The sequence below is a fragment of the Procambarus clarkii genome, chromosome 1 (genome assembly GCF_040958095.1).
Source record: "Procambarus clarkii isolate CNS0578487 chromosome 1, FALCON_Pclarkii_2.0, whole genome shotgun sequence".
Taxonomy (NCBI): Eukaryota; Metazoa; Arthropoda; class Malacostraca; order Decapoda; family Cambaridae; genus Procambarus; species Procambarus clarkii.
In genome coordinates, this window is record NC_091150.1 from 21,281,233 (window position 1) to 21,305,696 (window position 24,464).

At 56.1% G+C, this 24,464-nt stretch overlaps 2 protein-coding genes across 2 annotated transcripts in view; one reads left to right on the top strand and one right to left on the bottom strand.

The window, feature by feature from the left end:
• Positions 1-24,464, top strand: part of CalpC (calpain C) — a 348,733-nt gene that overhangs the window by 52,956 nt on the left and 271,313 nt on the right. The window lies entirely within an intron of this gene.
• Positions 836-17,950, bottom strand: LOC123757314 (uncharacterized protein DKFZp434B061-like). The gene is made up of 3 exons (XM_069321130.1): positions 17,852-17,950; positions 4,203-4,263; positions 836-2,436 (listed from the first exon to the last, which is right to left on the bottom strand). The coding sequence occupies exons 1-3, from the start codon at positions 17,948-17,950 to the stop codon at positions 836-838; spliced, it is 1,761 nt and encodes a 586-aa protein (XP_069177231.1).

Below are 24,464 nucleotides of genomic sequence, written 5' to 3' on the forward strand. Positions count from 1 at the left end.
CTTGCACACTTCCTTGTCGTTCGTAGTGAATCTTTCTGCCCCTATCCTCAGTTTCATTACCTGTTCCTTCACTGTTGTTTTCCTCCTGATGTGGCTATGTAGCAGTTTAGGTTGAGTCTTTTCCTAGGTGGGCTGCCCTCTGGCACTGTGGCTAGGTGGGCTGCCCTCTGGCACTGTGTCTTGGTGGGCTGCCCTCTGGCACTGTGTCTTGGTGGGCTGCCCTCTGGCACTGTGGCTAGGTGGGCTGCCCTCTGGCACTGTGTCTTGGTGGGCTGCCCTCTGGCACTGTGGCTTGGTGGGCTGCCCTCTGGCACTGTGGCTTGGTGGGCTGCCCTCTGGCACTGTGGCTTGGTGGGCTGCCCTCTGGCACTGTGTCTTGGTGGGCTGCCGTCTGGCACTGTCTTGGTGGGCTGCCCTCTGGCACTATCCTGGTGGGCTGCCCTCTGGCACTGTGTCTTGGTGGGCTGCCCTCTGGCACTGTCTTGGTGGGCTGCCGTCTGGCACTGTATCTTGGTGGGCTGCCCTCTGGCACTGTATCTTGGTGGGCTGCCCTCTGGCACTATCCTGGTGGGCTGCCGTCTGGCACTGTATCCTGGTGGGCTGCTGTCTGGCACTGTATCTTGGTGGGCTGCCCTCTGGCACTGTATCTTGGTGGGCTGCCCTCTGGCACTATCCTGGTGGGCTGCCGTCTGGCACTGTATCTTGGTGGGCTGCTGTCTGGCACTGTATCTTGGTGGGCTGCCCTCTGGCACTGTGGCTTGGTGGGCTGCCCTCTGGCACTGTATCCTGGTGGGCTGCCCTCTGGCACTGTATCTTGGTGGGCTGCCCTCTGGTACTATCCTGGTGGGCTGCCGTCTGGCACTGTATCTTGGTGGGCTGCTGTCTGGCACTGTATCTTGGTGGGCTGCCCTCTGGCACTGTATCTTGGTGGGCTGCCCTCTGGCACTATCCTGGTGGGCTGCCGTCTGGCACTGTATCTTGGTGGGCTGCTGTCTGGCACTGTATCTTGGTGGGCTGCCCTCTGGCACTGTGGCTTGGTGGGCTGCCCTCTGGCACTGTATCCTGGTGGGCTGCCCTCTGGCACTGTATCTTGGTGGGCTGCCCTCTGGCACTGTATCTTGGTGGGCTGCCCTCTGGCACTATCCTGGTGGGCTGCCGTCTGGCACTGTATCTTGGTGGGCTGCTGTCTGGCACTGTATCTTGGTGGGCTGCCCTCTGGCACTGTGGCTTGGTGGGCTGCCCTCTGGCACTGTATCCTGGTGGGCTGCCCTCTGGCACTGTATCTTGGTGGGCTGCCCTCTGGCACTGTGTCTTGGTGGGCTGCTGTCTGGCACTGTATCTTGGTGGGCTGCCCTCTGGCACTGTATCTTGGTGGGCTGCCCTCTGGCACTGTATCTTGGTGGGCTGCCCTCTGGCACTGTATCTTGGTGGGCTGCCCTCTGGCACTGTATCTTGGTGGGCTGCCCTCTGGCACTGTATCTTGGTGGGCTGCCCTCTGGCACTGTATCTTGGTGGGCTGCTGTCTGGCACTGTATCTTGGTGGGCTGCCCTCTGGCACTGTGGCTTGGTGGGCTGCCCTCTGGCACTGTGTCTTGGTGGGCTGCCGTCTGGCACTGTGGCTTGGTGGGCTGCCCTCTGGCACTGTGTCTTGGGGGGCTGCCGTCTGGCACTGTGGCTTGGTGGGCTGCCGTCTGGCACTGTGGCTTGGTGGGCTGCCCTCTGGCACTGTGGCTTGGTGGGCTGCCCTCTGGCACTGTGGCTTGGTGGGCTGCCGTCTGGCACTGTGGCTTGGTGGGCTGCCGTCTGGCACTGTGGCTTGGTGGGCTGCCGTCTGGCACTGTGGCTTGGTGGGCTGCCGTCTGGCACTGTGGCTTGGTGGGCTGCCCTCTGGCACTGTGTCTTGGTGGGCTGCCCTCTGGCACTGTGTCTTGGTGGGCTGCCGTCTGGCACTGTGTCTTGGTGGGCTGCCGTCTGGCACTGTGTCTTGGTGGGCTGCCCTCTGGCACTGTATCTTGGTGGGCTGCCGTCTGGCACTGTATCTTGGTGGGGTGCCCTCTGGCACTGTATCTTGGTGGGCTGCCCTCTGGCACTGTCTTGGTGGGCTGCCCTCTGGCACTGTATCTTGGTGGGCTGCCGTCTGGCACTGTGTCTTGGTGGGCTGCCCTCTGGCACTGTATCTTGGTGGGCTGCCCTCTGGCACTGTCTTGGTGGGCTGCCCTCTGGCACTGTATCTTGGTGGGCTGCCCTCTGGCACTGTCTTGGTGGGCTGCCCTCTGGCACTGTGTCTTGGTGGGCTGCCCTCTGGCACTGTGTCTTGGTGGGCTGCCCTCTGGCACTGTATCTTGGTGGGCTGCCCTCTGGCACTGTCTTGGTGGGCTGCCCTCTGGCACTGTATCCTGGTGGGCTGCCCTCTGGCACTGAGGCCAACGACCCCAGCTGGGTGTCAGGGATAACTTGCCTGAAACCTTATGAAGTTTGTGAGGAAGCATTCAGAACTTCTCTGGTCCCTGCAGGAGTTCTTGTCCGAAATAGCAATCATCTCCAGAAAGATGATGATATCCTTGTCACAAACGCATTATGCTGAGTGATTTCTCAATCTAATTGTTCTTGCATTATTGGTCATGTTGTCGCACAGTTGTCATTGAAAACTGTGCTGATAGTCAAGGACGATAGGTAGCCATCATTAAAGCTATACGCGCTGCCTAAAAGGTGATGTGTATACACGCTCTATGTATTTGCTTCCTAATTGACGGTGTCCAACTTGTTAGTGAAGGTGAATACTGGGTGCTGTCAGCCGTGATGTAGGGGGAGCATCCCGTCCTCCATTCAAGTCCATTCCATCCAGCGGTCGACCCCACAGACGCATTCATAAATGTTTACATGCTGTTCATTCAAAACGGGAATTTTCTTAAATATAAATTAATATTATAATATATTAGCATATTGTGTATATATAGGCATAGGTTAGGTTAGGTGTTTAGGTTCTGTTGGTGATTATTTGTATTTGTAGTACGTGGGTGAAGCATTTACGGCAACCCGTCCTCGACTCGAATCCATCACATCCAGCGGTCAACCCCACAGACGCATTCATAAATTTTAAGATGCTGTTCATTCAAAACAGGAATTTTCTCAGGTATAAATTAATATAATATATTAGCATATTGTGTATATATAGGCATAGGATAGGTTAGGTGTTTAGGTTCTGTTGGTGATTATTTGTATTTGTAGTACGTGGGTGAAGCATTTACAGCGTTGTGGTTCGAACAAAAGTCGTCAGTGAAGCACTTGTTCCGGAAGTGTTCGAACGTCAGCAGTTGTGAGTCGTGTGTAAACTGTTTTTCATTCATAAACAGGGGGTTTGGCGGGTGCATGGAATCACTTTTGGGTCTTTGTTTGGAGGACGGGCTGGTTTATGAATGAAAAGCGGTTTACACACGACTCACAACTGCTGACGTTCGAACACTTCCGGTGTTCGAACGCGTGCTTCACTGACGACTTTTGTTCGAACCACAACGGTGTAAATGCTTCACCCACGTACTACAAATACAAATAATCACCAACAGAACCTAAACACCTAACCTAACCTATGCCTATATATACACAATATGCTAATATATTATAATATTAATTTATATTTAAGAAAATTCCCGTTTTGAATGAACAGCATGTAAACATTTATGAATGCGTCTGTGGGGTCGACCGCTGGATGTAATGGATTCGAGTCGAGGACGGGTTGCCGTAAATGCTTCACCCACGTACTTAAAATACAAATAATCGCCAACAGAACCTAAACACCTAACCTAACCTACGTCTAACTATACATATAATTTTTACATATAATATTAATTTGATATATGAGAACAAAACAATGTTTAACAGATAGTATGCTAAAGAAATGTGTGTGTGGGGGCGGTCGGCCGCTGCCTTGACCAGCCTGGTGTGAGGACGGGTCAGGGGGTGGAGCCAGAGGGGCGCGACCGGCCGCACCACCCACACTGCCGCTCCAAGAGTTGTGGTTTAACATTCAGCTACTGGGAACAAAACGTTGCAAGTAGCACGGGCTATGGTGAGCCCGTAGTGGACTTAACTGGCACAGGAGCAGCTGTAACTGAGTGTTACGTCACTGTAACCAGCAGTGACGCTCACTAGTCCTTTATATCCCCCAGGACTACGGCAGTGCTTTGTCCGCCTCAAGCACTGACTTGCCTGGACTTTACTGTCAGTGTTGCTGCCGCCATCCTGCCCTCCTCCCTCTAGCAAGTGCTGCAATAGTCAAGTTTTGTATTATTATTGTATATTGTGAGTTTATACACAGACCTAGAGTGTGGGCCGGAGACACGGGCTGGGGGACACGGGCTGGGGGACACAAGCTGGGGGACACGGGAGAGTGTAGTCCGGGGACACGGTGCGGGGGACACAGGAGAGTGTAGTCCGGGGACACGGTGTGGGGGACACAGGAGAGTGTAGTCCGGGGACACGGTGTGGGGGACACAGGAGAGTGTAGTCCGGGGACACGGTGTGGGGGACACAGGAGAGTGTAGTCCGGGGACACGGTGTGGGGGACACAGGAGAGTGTAGTCCGGGGACACGGTGTGGGGGACACAGGAGAGTGTAGTCCGGGGACACGGTGTGGGGGACACAGGAGAGTGTGGGCCGGGGACACGGTGTAGGGGACACAGGAGAGTGTAGTCCGGGGACACGGGCTGGGGAACACGGTCCGGGAGACACGGGCTGGGGGACACGGGCTGGGGGACACGGGCTGGGGGACACGGTCCGGGGACACGGGCTGGGGGACACGGTCCGGGGACACGGGCTGGGGAACACGGTCCGGGGGACACGGGCTGGGGGACACGGTCCGGGGGACACGGTCTGGGGGACACGGTCTGGGGGACACGGGAGAGTGAGTCAAGGGAGCAGTGAACCCGTCAGTGTTGGTCTGGCAACACTGACCGGTCAGGCAGGTGGGAGGGGTGCTGCCTGGCTCTCCCACCCCATCCCTGGTGCTGCCTGGCTCTCCCACCCCATCCCTGGTGCTGCCTGGCTCTCCCACCCCATCCCTGGTGCTGCCTGGCTCTCCCACCCCATCCCTGGTGCTGCCTGGCTCTCCCACCCCATCCCTGGTGCTGCCTGGCCCTCCCACCCCATCCCTGGCGCTGCCTGGCTCTCCCACCCCATCCCTGGTGCTGCCTGGCCCTCCCACCCCATCCCTGGCGCTGCCTGGCTCTCCCACCCCATCCCTGGTGCTGCCTGGCTCTCCCACCCCATCCCTGGTGCTGCCTGGCCCTCCCACCCCATCCCTGGTGCTGCCTGGCCCTCCCACCCCATCCCTGGCGCTGCCTGGCTCTCCCATCCCATCCCTGGTGCTGCCTGGCCCTCCCACCCCATCCCTGGTACTGCCTGGCCCTCCCACCCCATCACCGGTGCTGCGTGGCCCTCCCACCCCATCCCTGGTGCTGCCTGGCCCTCCCACCCCATCCCTGGCGCTGCCTGGCTCTCCCACCCCATCCCTGGTGCTGCCTGGCCCTCCCACCCCATCCCTGGGGCTGCCTGGCTCTCCCACCCAATCCCTGGTGCTGCCTGGCGGCTCTCCCACCCCATCCCTGGTGCTGCCTGGCCCTCCCACCCCATCCCTGGTGCTGCCTGCTGGCCCTCCCACCCCATCCCTGGTGCTGCCTGGCTCTCCCACCCCATCCCTGGTGCTGCCTGGCCCTCCCACCCCATCCCTGGCGCTGCCTGGCTCTCCCACCCCATCCCTGGTGCTGCCTGGCCCTCCCACCCCATCCCTGGTGCTGCCTGCTGGCTCTCCCACCCCATCCCTGGTGCTGCCTGGCTCTCCCACCCCATCCCTGGTGCTGCCTAGCCCTCCCACCCCATCCCTGGTGCTGCCTGCTGGCTCTCCCACCCCATCCCTGGTGCTGCCTGGCTCTCCCACCCCATCCCTGGTACTGCCTGGCTCTCCCACCCCATCCCTGGTACTGCCTGGCTCTCACACCCCATCCCTGGTGCTGCCTGGCTCTCCCACCCCATCCCTGGTGCTGCCTGGCTCTCCCACCCCATCCCTGGTACTGCCTGGCTCTCCCACCCCATCCCTGGTGCTGCCTGGCTCTCCCACCCCCATCCCTGGTACTGCCTGGCTCTCCCACCCCATCCCTGGTACTGCCTGGCTCTCCCACCCCATCCCTGGTGCTGCCTGGCTCTCCCACCCCATCCCTGGTACTGCCTGGCTCTCCCACCCCATCCCTGGTGCTGCCTGGCTCTCCCACCCCATCCCTGGTGCTGCCTGGCCCTCCCACCCCATCCCTGGTGCTGCCTGCTGGCTCTCCCACCCCATCCCTGGTGCTGCCTGGCTCTCCCACCCCATCCCTGGTGCTGCCTGCTGGCTCTCCCACCCCATCCCTGGTGCTGCCTGGCTCTCCCACCCCATCCCTGGTACTGCCTGGCTCTCCCACCCCATCCCTGGTGCTGCCTGGCTCTCCCACCCCATCCCTGGTGCTGCCTGGCTCTCCCACCCCATCCCTGGTGCTGCCTGGCTCTCCCACCCCATCCCTGGTGCTGCCTGGCCCTCCCACCCCATCCCTGGCGCTGCCTGGCTCTCCCACCCCATCCCTGGTGCTGCCTGGCCCTCCCACCCCATCCCTGGTACTGCCTGGCTCTCCCACCCCATCCCTGGTGCTGCCTGGCTCTCCCACCCCATCCCTGGTACTGCCTGGCTCTCCCACCCCATCCCTGGTACTGCCTGGCTCTCCCACCCCATCCCTGGTGCTGCCTGGCTCTCCCACCCCATCCCTGGTGCTGCCTGGCCCTCCCACCCCATCCCTGGTGCTGCCTGGCCCTCCCACCCCATCCCTGGCGCTGCCTGGCTCTCCCACCCCATCCCTGGTGCTGCCTGGCCCTCCCACCCCATCCATGGTGCTGCCTGGCTCTCCCACCCAATCCCTGGTGCTGCCTGGCGGCTCTCCCACCCCATCCCTGGTGCTGCCTGGCCCTCCCACCCCATCCCTGGTGCTGCCTGCTGGCCCTCCCACCCCATCCCTGGTGCTGCCTGGGTCTCCCACCCCATCCCTGGTGCTGCCTGGCCCTCCCACCCCATCCCTGGCGCTGCCTGGCTCTCCCACCCCATCCCTGGTGCTGCCTGGCCCTCCCACCCCATCCCTGGTGCTGCCTGCTGGCTCTCCCACCCCATCCCTGGTGCTGCCTGGCTCTCCCACCCCATCCCTGGTGCTGCCTGGCCCTCCCACCCCATCCCTGGTGCTGCCTGCTGGCTCTCCCACCCCATCCCTGGTGCTGCCTGGCTCTCCCACCCCATCCCTGGTACTGCCTGGCTCTCCCACCCCATCCCTGGTACTGCCTGGCTCTCCCACCCCATCCCTGGTACTGCCTGGCTCTCCCACCCCATCCCTGGTACTGCCTGGCTCTCCCACGCCATCCCTGGTGCTGCCTGGCTCTCCCACCCCATCCCTGGTACTGCCTGGCTCTCCCACCCCATCCCTGGTACTGCCTGGCTCTCCCACCCCATCCCTGGTGCTGCCTGGCTCTCCCACCCCATCCCTGGTACTGCCTGGCTCTCCCACCCCATCCCTGGTGCTGCCTGGCTCTCCCACCCCATCCCTGGTGCTGCCTGGCCCTCCCACCCCATCCCTGGTGCTGCCTGCTGGCTCTCCCACCCCATCCCTGGTGCTGCCTGGCTCTCCCACCCATCCCTGGTGCTGCCTGCTGGCTCTCCCACCCATCCCTGGTGCTGCCTGGCTCTCCCTCCCCATCCCTGGTACTGCCTGGCTCTCCCACCCCATCCCTGGTGCTGCCTGGCTCTCCCACCCCATCCCTGGTGCTGCCTGGCCCTCCCACCCCATCCCTGGTGCTGCCTGCTGGCCCTCCCACCCCATCCCTGGTGCTGCCTGGCTCTCCCACCCCATCCCTGGTGCTGTCTGGCTCTCCCACCCCATCCCTGGTGCTGCCTGCTGGCCCTCCCACCCCATCCCTGGTACTGCCTGGCTCTCCCACTCCATCCCTGGTGCTGCCTGGCTCTCCCACCTCATCCCTGGTGCTGCCTGGCTCTCCCACCCCATCCCTGGTACTGCCTGGCTCTCCCACCCCATCCCTGGTACTGCCTGGCTCTCCCACCCCATCCCTGGTACTGCCTGGCTCTCCCACCCCATCCCTGGTGCTGCCTGGCTCTCCCACCCCATCCCTGGTGCTGCCTGGCCCTCCCACCCCATCCCTGGTGCTGCCTGCTGGCCCTCCCACCCCATCCCTGGTGCTGCCTGGCTCTCCCACCCCATCCCTGGTGCTGCCTGGCTCTCCCACCCCATCCCTGGTGCTGCCTGCTGGCCCTCCCACCCCATCCCTGGTACTGCCTGGCTCTCCCACCCCATCCCTGGTGCTGCCTGGCTCTCCCACCCCATCCCTGGTGCTGCCTGGCTCTCCCACCCCATCCCTGGTGCTGCCTGGCTCTCCCACCCCATCCCTGGTACTGCCTGGCTCTCCCACCCATCCCTGGTGCTGCCTGGCTCTCCCACCCCATCCCTGGTACTGCCTGGCTCTCCCACCCCATCCCTGGTGCTGCCTGGCTCTCCCACCCCATCCCTGGTGCTGCCTGGCCCTCCCACCCCATCCCTGGTGCTGCCTGCTGGCTCTCCCACCCCATCCCTGGTGCTGCCTGGCTCTCCCACCCCATCCCTGGTGCTGCCTGCTGGCTCTCCCACCCCATCCCTGGTGCTGCCTGGCTCTCCCACCCCATCCCTGGTACTGCCTGGCTCTCCCACCCCATCCCTGGTGCTGCCTGGCTCTCCCACCCCATCCCTGGTGCTGCCTGGCCCTCCCACCCCATCCCTGGTGCTGCCTGCTGGCCCTCCCACCCCATCCCTGGTGCTGCCTGGCTCTCCCACCCCATCCCTGGTGCTGCCTGGCTCTCCCACCCCATCCCTGGTGCTGCCTGGCCCTCCCACCCCATCCCTGGTGCTGCCTGCTGGCTCTCCCACCCCATCCCTGGTGCTGCCTGGCTCTCCCACCCCATCCCTGGTGCTGCCTGCTGGCTCTCCCACCCCATCCCTGGTGCTGCCTGGCTCTCCCACCCCATCCCTGGTACTGCCTGGCTCTCCCACCCCATCCCTGGTGCTGCCTGGCTCTCCCACCCCATCCCTGGTGCTGCCTGGCCCTCCCACCCCATCCCTGGTGCTGCCTGCTGGCCCTCCCACCCCATCCCTGGTGCTGCCTGGCTCTCCCACCCCATCCCTGGTGCTGCCTGTCTCTCCCACCCCATCCCTGGTGCTGCCTGGCTCTCCCACCCCATCCCTGGTGCTGCCTGCTGGCCCTCCCACCCCATCCCTGGTGCTGCCTGCTGGCTCTCCCACCCCATCCCTGGTGCTGCCTGGCTCTCCCACCCCATCCCTGGTGCTGCCTGGCTCTCCCACCCAATCCCTGGTGCTGCCTGGCTCTCCCACCCCATCCCTGGTGCTGCCTGCTGGCTCTCCCACCCAATCCCTGGTGCTGCCTGGCCCTCCCACCCCATCCCTGGTGCTGCCTGCTGGCCCTCCCACCCCATCCCTGGTACTGCCTGGCTCTCCCACCCAATCCCTGGTGCTGCCTGGCCCTCCCACCCCATCCCTGGTGCTGCCTGGCTCTCCCACCCCATCCCTGGTGCTGCCTGGCTCTCCCACCCCATCCCTGATGCTGCCTGCTGGCTCTCCCACCCCATCCCTGGTGCTGCCTGGTTCTCCCACCCCATCCCTGGTGCTGCCTGCTGGCTCTCCCACCCCATCCCTGGTGCTGCCTGGCTCTCCCACCCCATCCCTGGTGCTGCCTGCTGGCTCTCCCACCCCATCCCTGGTGCTGCCTGCTGGCTCTCCCACCCCATCCCTGGTGCTGCCTGGCTCTCCCACCCCATCCCTGGTGCTGCCTGGCTCTCCCACCCCATCCCTGGTGCTGCCTGCTGGCCCTCCCACCCCATCCCTGGTGCTGCCTGGCTCTCCCACCCAATCTCTGGTGCTGCCTGGCTCTCCCACCCCATCCCTGGTGCTGCCTGGCCCTCCCACCCCATCCCTGGTGCTGCCTGGCTCTCCCACCCCATCCCTGGTGCTACCTGGCTCTCCCACCCCATCCCTGGTGCTGCCTGGCCCTCCCACCCCATCCCTGGTGCTGCCTGGCTCTCCCACCCCATCCCTGGTGCTGCCTGGCTCTCCCACCCCATCCCTGGTGCTGCCTGGCTCTCCCACCCCATCCCTGGTGCTGCCTGCTGGCTCTCCCACCCCATCCCTGGTGCTGCCTGGCTCTCCCACCCTATCCCTGGTGCTGCCTGCCTCTCCCACCCCATCCCTGGTGCTGCCTGGCTCTCCCACCCCATCCCTGGTGCTGCCTGGCTCTCCCACCCCATCCCTGGTGCTGCCTGGCCCTCCCACCCCATCCCTGGTGCTGCCTGGCTCTCCCACCCCATCCCTGGTGCTGCTGCTGGCCCTCCCACCCCATCCCTGGTGCTGCCTGCTGGCTCTCCCACCCCATCCCTGGTGCTGCCTGGCTCTCCCACCCCATCCCTGGTGCTGCCTGGCTCTCCCACCCCATCCCTGGTGCTGCCTGGCTCTCCCACCCCATCCCTGGTGCTGCCTGGCTCTCCCACCCCATCCCTGAAGCACAGATCCCTCCCCCTGCATGAAGCACAGATCCCTCCCCCTGCATGATGAAGCACAGATCCCTCTTCCTGCATGATGAAGCACAGATCCCTACTCCTGCATGATGAAGCACAGATCCCTACCCCTGCATGATGAAGCACAGATCCCTACCCCTGCATGATGAAGCACAGATCCCTACCCCTGCATGAAGCACAGATCCCTCCCCCTGCATGATGAAGCACAGATCCCTACCCCTGCATGATGAAGCACAGATCCCTCCCCTTCATGATGAAGCACAGATCCCTCCCCTGCATGATGAAGCACAGATCCCTCCCCTGCATGATGAAGCACAGATCCCTCCCCTTCATGATGAAGCACAGATCCCTCCCCCCTGCATGATGAAGCACAGATCCCTCCCCTGCATGATGAAGCACAGATCCCTACCCCTGCATGATGAAATGAAAATATTCTAGATCTGGTCTTTACGAACAATGAAGACATTATCAGAGACATTACGATATCAGATACCACATACTCAGATCACAAGCTCATTGAAGTGCAAACGACCATCAATACTCAGAATAGACCTAAAACGTTGATAAAGCGAGAGGGGCTATTCAGTAAATTCAATTTTAATAATAAAAGGATAGACTGGGAGATAATAAACAGGGAACTTACAAACATTCCATGGGGAACTGTTCTAAGTAATACAAGTCCTACAGAAGGAATAGAAAAACTGACTTCGGAAGCGTATCAAGTCTGTCTGAAACATGTTCCTTTGAGGTAAGCCAGAAAGAGATCCAACGTAGAAAGAGAACGCAGACGACACTATAAACGCAGGAAAAAACTAACGGAAATGCTTAAGCAGACACGAATTTCCCGTCAAAGAAGGAATAATTTAAATAGGAAGATTGAAGAAATCGAGCGGAAATTGAAACACTCATATGAAACTGAAGAAAGGCAGTTAGAACAGAAAGTAATTCAGGAAATAAAGAAAAATTCAAAATATTTCTTCACATATGCGAAATCATAAGCGAAAACCACTGCCAGTATTGGACCTATTCGTATTAGTGAAGGTTCATACACGGAGGATGACAAAGAAATTAGTGAAATCCTAAAAAAGCAGTATGAGGACATGTTTAGCACTCCAATAAACAGCATGAAAGTGGAAGATCCAGACAATTTCTTTATGCGTGATATCCAAACCCCTGTAAATATAACTGATATCAACACGAGCGCACTAGACTTTGAAAGAGAAATTGAAAACATGCCCATGCACTCGGCCCCGGGTCCAGACTCATAGAATTAAACATTTATAAAGAAATGCAAAGTGCCAGTAGCACAGGCACTCAGTATAGTGTGGAGGAAGAGCTTGGACACGGGGGAGATACCAGATGCACTTAAAGCAGCAGACATTGACCCTCTACACAAGGGTGGGAGCAAAGCACTGGCAAAGAATTATAGACCAGTTGCACTAACGTCGCACATAATAAAAGTATTTGAGAGAGTGATCAGGCGTAGTTTCATGGAGACTAATGACCTTCACAACCCAGGACAACATGGATTTCGAACGGGAAGATCGTGCCTCTCACAGCTACTTGAGCACTACGACAAAGTCACTGAGGCATTAGAAGAAAAACAGAATCCTGATACACGGACTTCGCAAAGGTTTTCGATAAATGTGACCATGGAGTGATAGCACACAAAATGAAGTCAATGGGAATAACCGGTAAAGTAGGACGCTGGATACTCAGTTTTCTGCCAAACAGGACTCGGCGAGTAACTGTCAACCATATAAAATCTAGTCCAAGTGCAGTTAAAAGCTCTGTACCTCAGGGTACAGTCCTTGCACCGCTGCTTTTCCTTATTCTCATATCAGATATAGACAAAAATACAAGTCACAGCTTCGTATCATCCTTTGCAGATGACACAAAAATCAGTATGAAAATTATCTCGGCTGAAGACATTGAAAAACTTCAAGGTGATATTAATAAAGTTTTCGACTGGGCATCAGTCGAAACTTCCCTCCCATGGATTATTGTTGACATATAGGCAAGACAGAGAACATAACTGCTCGCCTAGACACGAGAAATCACCTAACTTATTGGGATCGTCGCAAGGCTCTCAAAATGTACTCGCCAGGATGGAGACGAGAGAGAGAGAGAGAGAGAGAGAGAGAGAGAGAGAGAGAGAGAGAGAGAGAGAGAGAGAGAGAGAGAGATCAAACAATGGAAAATACCAATAATTTAGGTAGTTTGAGCATCAGAGATGCACGGTTGGTCATTATCTTGCCAGTAAGTATGAGAAATAATGCTGGAAGAAGAGTGAAATTGTTAAAAAAAAAAACACTAGACAGTTTTCTACAAGAAGTGCTTGACCAACCGGGCTGTAGTGGATATGTGGGCCTACGGGTTGCTCCAAGCAACAGCCTGGTGGACCTAGTTATCACAAGGCCAGGCTTGGGGCGTAGAACTCTCGGAAACCGGGCCTGGTTTAGGGGGCCTGCTGAGTGGACAGCACTTTGGATTCGTAGTCCTGAGGTTTCGGGTTCGATCCCCGGTGCAGGCGGAAACAAGTGGGCAGAGTTTCTTTCTCCCTGATGCACTGTTACCTAGCAGTAAATAGGTACCTGGGAGTTAGACAGCTGCTACAGGCTGCTTCTTGGGGGGGTGTAACAAAAAGGAGGCCTGGTCGAGGACCGGGCCGCAGGGACACCAAGTCCCGAAATCATCTCACCATAACCTCATCCAGGTACTCTAACCCACCAGCACTCCCACCCCACCAACACTCCATCCCACCCCACCAACACTCAACCCACCAACACTCCCACCCCACCAACACTCCATCCCACCCCACCAACACTCAACCCACCAGCACTCCCACCCCACCAACACTCCATCCCACCCACCAACACTCAACCCACCAACACTCCCACCCCACCAACACTCCATCCCACCCCACCAACACTCAACCCACCAGCACTCCCACCCCACCAACACTCCATCCCACCCCACCAACACTCAACCCACCAGCACTCCCACCCCACCAACACTCCATCCCACCCCACCAACACTCAACCCACCAACACTAACCAACAAGGAGTATCCAGCACCTCAACACACAGAGATAAGCATATATAGAGAGCATAATAGCCTAAGCTTCCAGGGCCTCTGGGAGTTATGCCCCGGCCCGTCCTCTCCCTCTGCCACTCCGTAAAGAATACAACTGTTTCTCGTAGCTGAAAAATGGTCCCCATGTATCATTTGTCATGACTGAAAACAAGGTTTGTGGTTGACGCTACAGCCTACATAACCCCATCAGGCGGGGTTATGCAGGGGGGGGGGTGATAGTGACGCAGATCACCTCATCCCACCGCTGCCACCATTGTTACGTCAGGGTGATGACACTGTACTCTGGACGTGAGGGATTAGGAAATATTATGACACTAAACACTACACTGAGGCCGTCCATCACAGCACGACGGGACTCAGAAACTGACACTTGGGTGTGCTTGGAAATTGAAATTGAAATAAGTTTATTGAGGTAAAATACACACAAAGGGATGAGGTAGCTCAAGCTATTCTCACCCCGTTCAGTACAACGTGTTAATATATACATAGACACACATCACAAATAAACATATTACCAAACATTCTGAGAGGTAAACATATACATTTCCTCCTTCACAAGGAGTATAGCGGGTGTGCTTGCAGTTATCCAAAAGATAAGGTAGTTAACAACTCCCGCCACCCTATGTATGGTGGATAGCGCGCAGGACTCGTAATTCTGTGGCACGGGTTCGATTCCCGTACGAGGCAGAAACAAATGGGCAAAGTTTCTTCCACCCTGAATGCTCCTGTTACCTAGCAGTAAATAGGTACCTGGGAGTTAGTCAGCTGTCACGGGCTGCTTCCTGGGGGGTGGAGGCCTGGTCGAGGACCGGGCCGCGGGGACACTAAAGCCCCGAAATCATCTCAAGATAAGATGGTAATTCCAAGAGCAGTAACTATCCTGGCAGGTATTGCGCCAATCTCACATTAATAAAAAAATGAGTAAAATAAAACTGCTGGGTCCTTCTACCGTGTTTCAATTGCGGGCAAAAAAAAAAAAAGAGAAATAAAAACTTGAACATATAACAAAAAATGATTTTAATTTTACACAAAATGATATAAGTAACAATTAATGATAACAAAAACCCGTTATCTACCAGCCTTAAACACAGTCATAAGAGAAATATACGCTTGATAATTTTACATTAATAACAAAGGTGATGGTAATACTTTACACACAGTGGTATGTGGGTCTACGGGACCCGGAGGCGAGGATACATGAGGTAGCAATGATCACTTCAAGAGTAAGCTAAACGCTGGCAAGCCTTTATATATGGGGGGTAGTGTTATCATGTGACCCGGGGTGGTGGTGGATGGTGGTTGACATGTGCCCCGGGGTGGTGGTGGTGGGGGTGGATGGTGGTTGACATGTGCCCCGGGGTGGTGGTGGTGGATGGTGGTTGACATGTGCCCCGGGGTGGTGGTGGTGGGGGTGGTGGTGGTTGACATGTGCCCCGGGGTGGTGGTGGTGGATGGTGGTTGACATGTGCCCCGGAATGGTAGTGGTGGGGGTGGTGGATGGTGGTTGACATGTGCCCCGGGGTGGTGGTGGTGTTGGTGGATGGTGGTTGACATGTGCCCCGGGGTGGATGGTGGTGGTGGGGGTGGTGGTTGACATGTGCCCCGGGGTGGTGGTGGTGGATGGTGGTTGACATGTGCCCCGGGGTGGATGGTGGTGGTGGGGGTGGTGGTTGACATGTGCCCCGGGGTGGTGGTGGTGGATGGTGGTTGACATGTGCCCCGGGGTGGTGGTGGTGGATGGTGGTTGACATGTGCCCCGGGGTGGTGGTGGTGGTGGGGGTGGATGGTGGTTGACATGTGCCCCGGGGTGGTGGTGGTGGGGGTGGATGGTGGTTGACATGTGACCCGGGGTGGTGGTGGTGGTGGTGGATGGTGGTTGACATGTGCCCCGGGGTGGTGGTGGTGGATGGTGGTTGACATGTGCCCCGGGGTGGTGGTGGTGGTGGGGGTGGATGGTGGTTGACATGTGCCCCGGGGTGGTGGTGGTGGGGGTGGATGGTGGTTGACATGTGCCCCGGGGTGGTGGTGGTGGTGGTGGTGGATGGTGGTTGACATGTGCCCCGGGGTGGTGGTGGTTGACATGTGCCCCGGGGTGGTGGTGGTGGTGGTGGTGGTGGATGGTGGTTGACATGTGCCCCGGGGTGGTGGTGGTGGGGGTGGTGGTGGTTGACATGTGCCCCGGGGTGGTGGTGGTGGATGGTGGTTGACATGTGCCCCGGAATGGTAGTGGTGGGGGTGGTGGATGGTGGTTGACATGTGCCCCGGGGTGGTGGTGGTGTTGGTGGATGGTGGTTGACATGTGCCCCGGGGTGGATGGTGGTGGTGGGGGTGGTGGTTGACATGTGCCCCGGGGTGGTGGTGGTGGATGGTGGTTGACATGTGCCCCGGGGTGGATGGTGGTGGTGGGGGTGGTGGTTGACATGTGCCCCGGGGTGGTGGTGGTGGATGGTGGTTGACATGTGCCCCGGGGTGGTGGTGGTGGATGGTGGTTGACATGTGCCCCGGGGTGGTGGTGGTGGTGGGGGTGGATGGTGGTTGACATGTGCCCCGGGGTGGTGGTGGTGGGGGTGGATGGTGGTTGACATGTGACCCGGGGTGGTGGTGGTGGTGGTGGATGGTGGTTGACATGTGCCCCGGGGTGGTGGTGGTGGATGGTGGTTGACATGTGCCCCGGGGTGGTGGTGGTGGTGGGGGTGGATGGTGGTTGACATGTGCCCCGGGGTGGTGGTGGTGGGGGTGGATGGTGGTTGACATGTGCCCCGGGGTGGTGGTGGTGGTGGTGGTGGATGGTGGTTGACATGTGCCCCGGGGTGGTGGTGGTTGACATGTGCCCCGGGGTGGTGGTGGTGGTGGTGGTGGTGGATGGTGGTTGACATGTGCCCCGGGGTGGTGGTGGTGGGGGTGGATGGTGGTTGACATGTGCCCCGGGGTGGTGGTGGTGGTGGTGGATGGTGGTTGACATGTGCCCCGGGGTGGTGGTGGTGGTGGTGGTGGATGGTGGTTGACATGTGCCCCGGGGTGGTGGTGGTGGGGGTGGATGGTGGTTGACATGTGCCCCGGGGTGGTGGTGGTGGAGGTGGGGGTGGATGGTGGTTGACATGTGCCCCGGGGTGGTGGTGGTGGGGGTGGATGGTGGTTGACATGTGCCCCGGGGTGGTGGTGGTGGGGGGTGGTTGACATGTGCCCCGGGGTGGTGGTGGTGGGGGTGGATGGTGGTTGACATGTGCCCCGGGGTGGTGGTGGTGGGGGTGGATGGTGGTTGACATGTGCCCCGGGGTGGTGGTGGTGGGGGTGGATGGTGGTTGACATGTGCCCCGGGGTGGTGGTGGTGGAGGTGGGGGTGGATGGTGGTTGACAAGTGCCCCGGGGTGGTGGTGGTGGAGGTGGGGGTGGATGGTGGTTGACATGTGCCCCGGGGTGGTGGTGGTGGTGGTGGATGGTGGTTGACATGTGCCCCGGGGTGGTGGTGGTGGTGGTGGATGGTGGTTGACATGTGCCCCGGGGTGGTGGTGGTGGAGGTGGGGGTGGATGGTGGTTGACATGTGCCCCGGGGTGGTGGTGGTGGTGGATGGTGGTTGACATGTGCCCCGGGGTGGTGGTGGTGGTGGTGGATGGTGGTTGACATGTGCCCCGGGGTGGTGGTGGTGGGGTTGGATGGTGGTTGACATGTGCCCCGGGGTGGTGGTGGTGGTGGGGTTGGATGGTGGTTGACATGTGCCCCGGGGTGGTGGTGGTGGTGGGGTTGGATGGTGGTTGACATGTGCCCCGGGGTGGTGGTGGTGGGGTTGGATGGTGGTTGACATGTGCCCCGGGGTGGTGGTGGTGGTGGGGTTGGATGGTGGTTGACATGTGCCCCGGGGTGGTGGTGGTGGGGTTGGATGGTGGTTGACATGTGCCCCGGGGTGGTGGTGGTGGGGTTGGATGGTGGTTGACATGTGCCCCGGGGTGGTGGTGGTGGTGGAATAAGGTCGTTCACACACACACACACACACACACACACACACACACACACACACACACACACACACACACACACACACACACACACACACACACACACACACCACTCCCAGCGCCTAAGGGGGCGTGAGATCACCATGTGTAGCCCTCCCACCACACCTGAGAGCAACAGTTGTGTTCCAACTCCTCCTCTCCGGTGGCGCTGTCTTCAATTGTTTCTTGAGTTGGGTACGAGTTCCATGCATTTCTGGGACTCATTTTGGGGGGATCCAGTTTCCACTTGTGTACCCCCGCCCTACTTTCTACTAACTGACGTTCTTCCTTGTACAATGTTGTCTCCTACCCTCAGTATCATGGATGTTGTGATCATATCCCCTACTCTGTTTCTGGTTCTCTATAGTGACATCACTTAACATTTCCTCATAGCTTAGTCCTCTTAGCTCTGCCACTAATCTTGCGGCTAACCTGAGTGACGCTTTGTCCACTCACAGGATGAGTGGCGCTGCCCAATACTGTCACTATGGCGGTGTGTCCACTCACAGGATGAGTGGCGCTGCCCAATACTGTCACTATGGCGGTGTGTTCACTCACAGGATGAGTGGCACTGCCCAGTACTGTCACTATGGCGGTGTGTCCACTCATAGGATGAGTGGCGCTGCCCAATACTGTCACTATGGCGGTGTGTTCACTCACAGGATGAGTGGCGCTGTCCAATACTGTCACTATGGCGTTGTGTTCACTCACAGGATGAGTGGCGCTGCCCAATACTGTCACTATGGCGGTGTGTTCACTCACAGGATGAGTGACGCTGCCCAATACTGTCACTATGGCGGTGTGTTCACTCACAGGATGAGTGGCGCTGCCCAATGCTGTCACTATGGCGGTGTGTCCACTCACAGGATGAGTGGCGCTGTCCAATACTGTCACTATGGCGGTGTGTCCACTCACAGGATGAGTGGCGCTGCCCAATACTGTCACTATGGTGGTGTGTCCACTCACAGGATGAGTGGCGCTGCCCAATACTGTCACTATGGCGGTGTGTCTACTCACAGGATGAGAGGCGCTGCCCAATACTGTCACTATGACGGTGTGTCCACCGTACTCCAGACTGTGTACTGGAGTAGTGACTGTGTACTGGAGTAGTGACTGTGTACTGGAGTAGTTACTGTGTACTGGAGTAGTGACTGTGTACTGGAGTAGTTACTGTGTACTGGAGTAGTGACTGTGTACTGGAGTAGTGACTGTGTACTGGAGTAGTGACTATGTACTGGAGTAGTGACTGTGTACTGGAGTAGTGACTGTGTACTGGCGTAGTGACTGTGTACTGGAGTAGTGACTGTGTACTGGAGTAGTGACTGTGTACTGGAGTAGTGACTGTGTACTGGAGTAGTAACTGTGTACTGGCGTAGTGACTGTGTACTGGAGTAGTGACTGTGTACTGGAGTAGTGACTGTGTACTGGAGTAGTGACTGTGTACTGGAGTACCAGTACTACTCCTCTTAATCATTTTTTCACTTTTTGTTTTAAATTAGATCCATTTATATTCTGGTCACTAAAGGCAAGAGAAAGGATCTTGGGGTCGTGTGAGACATTGTTTACAATGGGAGCAAATATTGACACATTAGCAGGCTGCCAGATGGTCTGTCTCCCTGTGCTCCTGCAAGCTCATTTTCACCCTTGCGTTACGGGGGCCACAGCACTCACAGTTGGGTTTAATATTGGGGGTTGAGTTATGTGTGTGTGGGAGGGGGTGCTTGAGGGCTGGTGGGGGGGGGGGTGCTTGAGGGCTGGTGGGGGGGGGGATGATGGAGGGCTGGAGGGGGGGGTGCTTGAGGGCTGGTGGGGGGGGGATGCTGGAGGGCTGGAAGGGGGGGGGGGTGCTTGAGGGCTGGTGGTGGGGGGTGCTTGAGGGCTGGAATGTAGTGTGCAGTTCCCAGGCTGCTCAGCATCCCCCCCATCCCCACTACTTAGCATGGAGGAATGGGGGAGTGGGGGAGATAACTTTGGGGTTATCTTGTCAGGCAGGCTGCAGGGAGGGTAGATAATCAGGGGGCCAGATCACGACGCTGGCATATCGGAGCTTATCCGTGATGCATTCTTGCCACTTATTTACGCCGAATTTTCATATAAAATTAGTATATTTCGAAGTAAAACTATGTTTCTTCAACTTGTACAGTCAGCACCGACATTGTTGCAAACAAATGTTATATTTTTTGTTTACCTACGTAATGCTAAGAGATAGTGTATGGCTCCCCTTGTCGCTCCCAAGACTTGAGAAGCGATGGTATTTATTTAGATATATATTTACCTAAATTTACCCAAGGGCCACTAACTATCTAGCGGCCTCGGCGAGGACACAAAGCCGGGGGCTTGTTAAGTCCCGCGAATTGTCCTAATTATATTTTCTAGCTTGATTTTGGCATTTATGGCTTCAGCGGGTAGGCGGTTCCATGGGTTTATAAACCTCTGGGTGAAAAAACATCTGTTTCCAGTCCTACTTGAGAGAACATACTCTCTAACACTATATCTGTGATTGCCCTGTTATCAGTGACTTCATACCAAATGGCATGAGATACTTTGAACTCTATAATTACTTCATACACTCAGGAATATTGGAAGATATTCTTGTGCTGCACCCAGATTTTGCCAGTGGAGGCTAATAGATCAGCATTAAGTATTTTATTCTCTCCTGATTCCATGTATGACTGGTCGTCCTGTGAGGTGAGGATGTTGGGTGAACTTGTAGCTGGTTTCTGATCTACACTGTGTAGTCCTTTATACAGAATAGGGTAGCAGCACATTGCTGTGTATACCTAAGCTTGTTAATAACAAGAAATCAGTAATAAAGGTTTTAAATTATAGCTTGTATTATTACCAGTATTATCCTTATTAAACCATAAATGTTAACCATGGATCATTAAGATCTCATAATGATATGTTAGTAATGTTGACCAAACCACACACTAGAAGATGTAAAGAAGACAATAATGTTTCTAATATTTCTTGTGAATCATTAAATTGTTCATTGTCTCAATTTTTCACTTCTCTGGATATACATTAGAAGATGAAGGGACGACGACGTTTCGGTCCGTCCTGGACCATTCTCAAGTCGATTGTCATACTTCATAACATACTTCAGCCACGTTATTGTGACTCATCGTCTGCATACATTAGAAGACTTTATGATAAACAACCCTTAAATATTTGATACATTATATTTTTGTATTTAAATAACTGGATCAATATTCTTACAGCTGAGAGAATATGTTTTACTCACAGGTGCATTATCTGTTAACAGATATATATATTTATATCTTGCTATCTAATTCTAATTATAAACATTATAGACATTATAAAACTAATTCTAATATAATAAAATACATATTTACTACAAGTTTGAAGCAGAGAACCCTGGAAACACAAACCGTAACTGACCCTATTTTCCCCTTGTTACAACTTGAAATAAAGTTGTTACATTTTGGCTTAACATGTTTTTGACGTATTAGAACGTTGTTACAACCTGTTATATTGGTTGTTATAACTTGTTAGGAGGTGTTAAATCTTGTTCGAACGTTGTGGCAACGTCGTAGTTTCGTTGTTTGTTTGGCGGGAATACATATATAGTTAATATGAAGGACTCTTCTTGATGAAACTCTCGAACTAAAACGTTTGTTTATAATAAAATCCTCCGTGTTGTGTAGTAGAGAAAAAGTGAGTTATATCCAGTTTACGTAAAGCTACGAGGGGTCGAGGCCGTTGTTAGCACGACGGTGTTTATTTACCAAGATTTTCATACTTGAATGTCTACCTGGATACCGACGTAGCCGCTACGAAGATGCTAAGAAGGAAAACGTTTTTAAGTACGCGCGTAACTGCTTCGTGAATCTGACCCCAGTGCATGAGTGGGAGAGGGCTACCTACCTTGAGGCTACATTGAGGTGCTTCCGGGGCTTAGAGTCCCCGCGGCCCGGTCGTCGACCAGGCCTCCTGGTTGCTGGACTGATCAACCAGGCTGTTAGACGCGGCTGCTCGCAGCCTGACGTATGAGTCACAGCCTGGTTGATCAGGTATCCTTTGGAGGTGCTTATCCAGTTCTCTCTTGAACACTGTGAGGGGTTTGCCAGTTATGTCCCTTATGTGTAGTGAACAGAAGCATTGCCTCATTGGAGCATTGCCACAGGGCGGCCAGTAGTCAGCCATTGTTATTAGACAAGAGACGCTGGAGCAAACCTAGCTCCTACAATTCTTTTTCTAGCTTTCTAGCACTCCTAGAAAACGTCATACCATTTGTTATCGAAATATATAAATTTATATAAATTCAATATAAATCTGACAGGTCAAGATAACCAGACATTTGAGGAACTAACTGTTATCACAGGTGCCGGAGATAAGCAGGGCGATAACCAGACATTTGAGGAACTAACTGTTATCACAGGTGCCGGAGATAAGCAGGGCGATAACCAGACATTTGAGGAACTAACTGTTATCACAGGTGCCGGAGATAAGCAGGGCGATAACCAGACATTTGAGGAACTAACTGTTATCACAGGAGCCGGAGATAAGCAGGGCGATAACCAGACATTTGAGGAACTAACTGTTATCACAGGTGCCGGAGATAAGCGGGGCCCCTTAATTAAATCAACTATGTGTTTATGGACAAGGAATGATTTGGAGCGACGCGTGGACTCGAACCCGCGTCCCTGTGACCCGCAGACACTAACCCCACTAGGCCACGACAGGAGCTGGCCTGTCGTGGCCTAGTGGGTTAAGGCGAGCGTCTGGGAGGCACGAGAACGCCGGTTCGAATCCCCCTTACATTGCTCCAATGATTCTCTTATTGATATTAGGTCATTGTGATTTCTTAATGCTTTTACTTGGAGTATTGTGGTGATGTTAAGTTATATCTCTCTTCAACAGGTGTGTGACGCTGGTGTGGGCAGGTGTGTGACGCTGGTGGTGGGGCAGGTGTGTGACGCTGGTGGTGGGGCAGGTGTGTGGTGCTAGTGGTGGGGGCAGGTGTGTGACGCTAATGGTGGGGCAGGTGTGTGACGCTGGTGGGGGCAGGTGTATGACGCTGGTGGTGGCAGGTGTGTGACGCTGGTGGGGGCAGGTGTGTGACGCTGGTGGTGGGGCAGGTGTGTGACGCTGGTGGTGGGGCAGGTGTGTGACGCTGGTGGGGGCAGGTGTGTGACGCTGGTGGTGGGGCAGGTGTGTGACGCTGGTGGTGGGGCAGGTGTGTGACGCTGGTGGTGGGGCAGGTGTGTGACGCTGGTGGTGGGGCAGGTGTGTGACGCTGGTGGGGGCAGGTGTGTGACGCTGGTGGTGGGGCAGGTGTGTGACGCTGGTGGTGGGGCAGGTGTGTGACGCTGGTGGTGGGGCAGGTGTGTGACGCTGGTGGAGGCAGGTGTGTGACGCTGGTGGAGGCAGGTGTGTGACACTAATGGTGACTGGTGGAGGCAGGTGTGTGATGCTAGTGGGGGGCAGGTGTGTGACGCTGGTGGGGCAGGTGTGTGACGCTGGTGGTGGGGCAGGTATGTGATGCTGGTGGAGGCAGGTGTACTCACCTAGTTGTACTTGTGGGGGTTGAGATCTGGCTCTTTGGTCCCGCCTCTCAACTGTCAATCAACAGGTGTACAGGTTCCTGAGCCTACTGGGCTCTATCATATCTACATTTGAAACTGTGTATGGAGTCAGCCTCCACCACATCACTGTCTAATGCATTCCATTTATTAACTACTCTGACACTGAAAAAGTTCTTTCTAACTTGTCTGTGGCTCATGTGGGTACTAAGTTTCCACCTGTGTCCCCTTGTTCGTGTCCCTCCCGTGCTAAAGAGTTTGTCTTTGTCCACCCTGTCAATTCCCCTAAGAATTTTGTAGGTGGTTATCATGTCTCCCCTTACTCTTCTCTTTTTCCAGGGATGTGAGGTTCAGCTCCCTTAGCCTTTCCTTGTAGCTCATTCCTCTCAGTTCCGGGACCAGTCTGGTTGCATACCTCTGAATCTTCTCTAACTTCGTCTTGTGTTTAACTAGGTATGGACTCCAGGCTGGAACTGCATACTCCAGGATTGGTCTTACATAAGTGGTATACGAGGTCTTGAACGATTCCTTACACAAGTTTCTAAAGGCAGGTGGCCATATTGGCCAGTCTAGCATATGCTGCTGATGATATCCTTTTGATGTGGGCCTCTGGGGACAGGTTCGGTGTGATATCGACCCCCAGATCTTTCTCTCTATTTGACTCTTGCAGGATTTCACCTCCCAGATGGTACCTTGTGTTCAGCCTTCTGCTCCCTTCGCCTAATTTCATTACTTTACACTTTAATGAGTTGAACGTTAGCAGCCACTTTCTAGACCATTCCTCCAGTTTGTCCAGGTCGTCCTGTAGTCTCTGTCTATCTTCATCTGTTTTGATTCTTCTCATAATTTTTGCATCATCATCAAACATTGAGAGGAATGAGTCTATACCCTCTGGAAGGTCGTTTACATATACCTAGAAACAGGATGGGTCCAAGTACAGAGCCCTGTGGGACTCCGCTGGTGACATCTCGCCACTCTGATGTCTCCCCCCTCACAGTTACTCGCTGTTTCCTATTGCTTAGATACTCCCTTATCCACTGGAGCACCTTACCTTTTACTCCTGCCTGTTGCTCCAACTTTTGTAACGGCCTTTTGTGAGGTACTGTGTCAAAGGCTTTCTGACTGTCGAAGAAAATGCAGTCTGCCCACCCTTCTCTTTCCTGCCTAATTTGTGTTGCTTGGTCATAGAATTC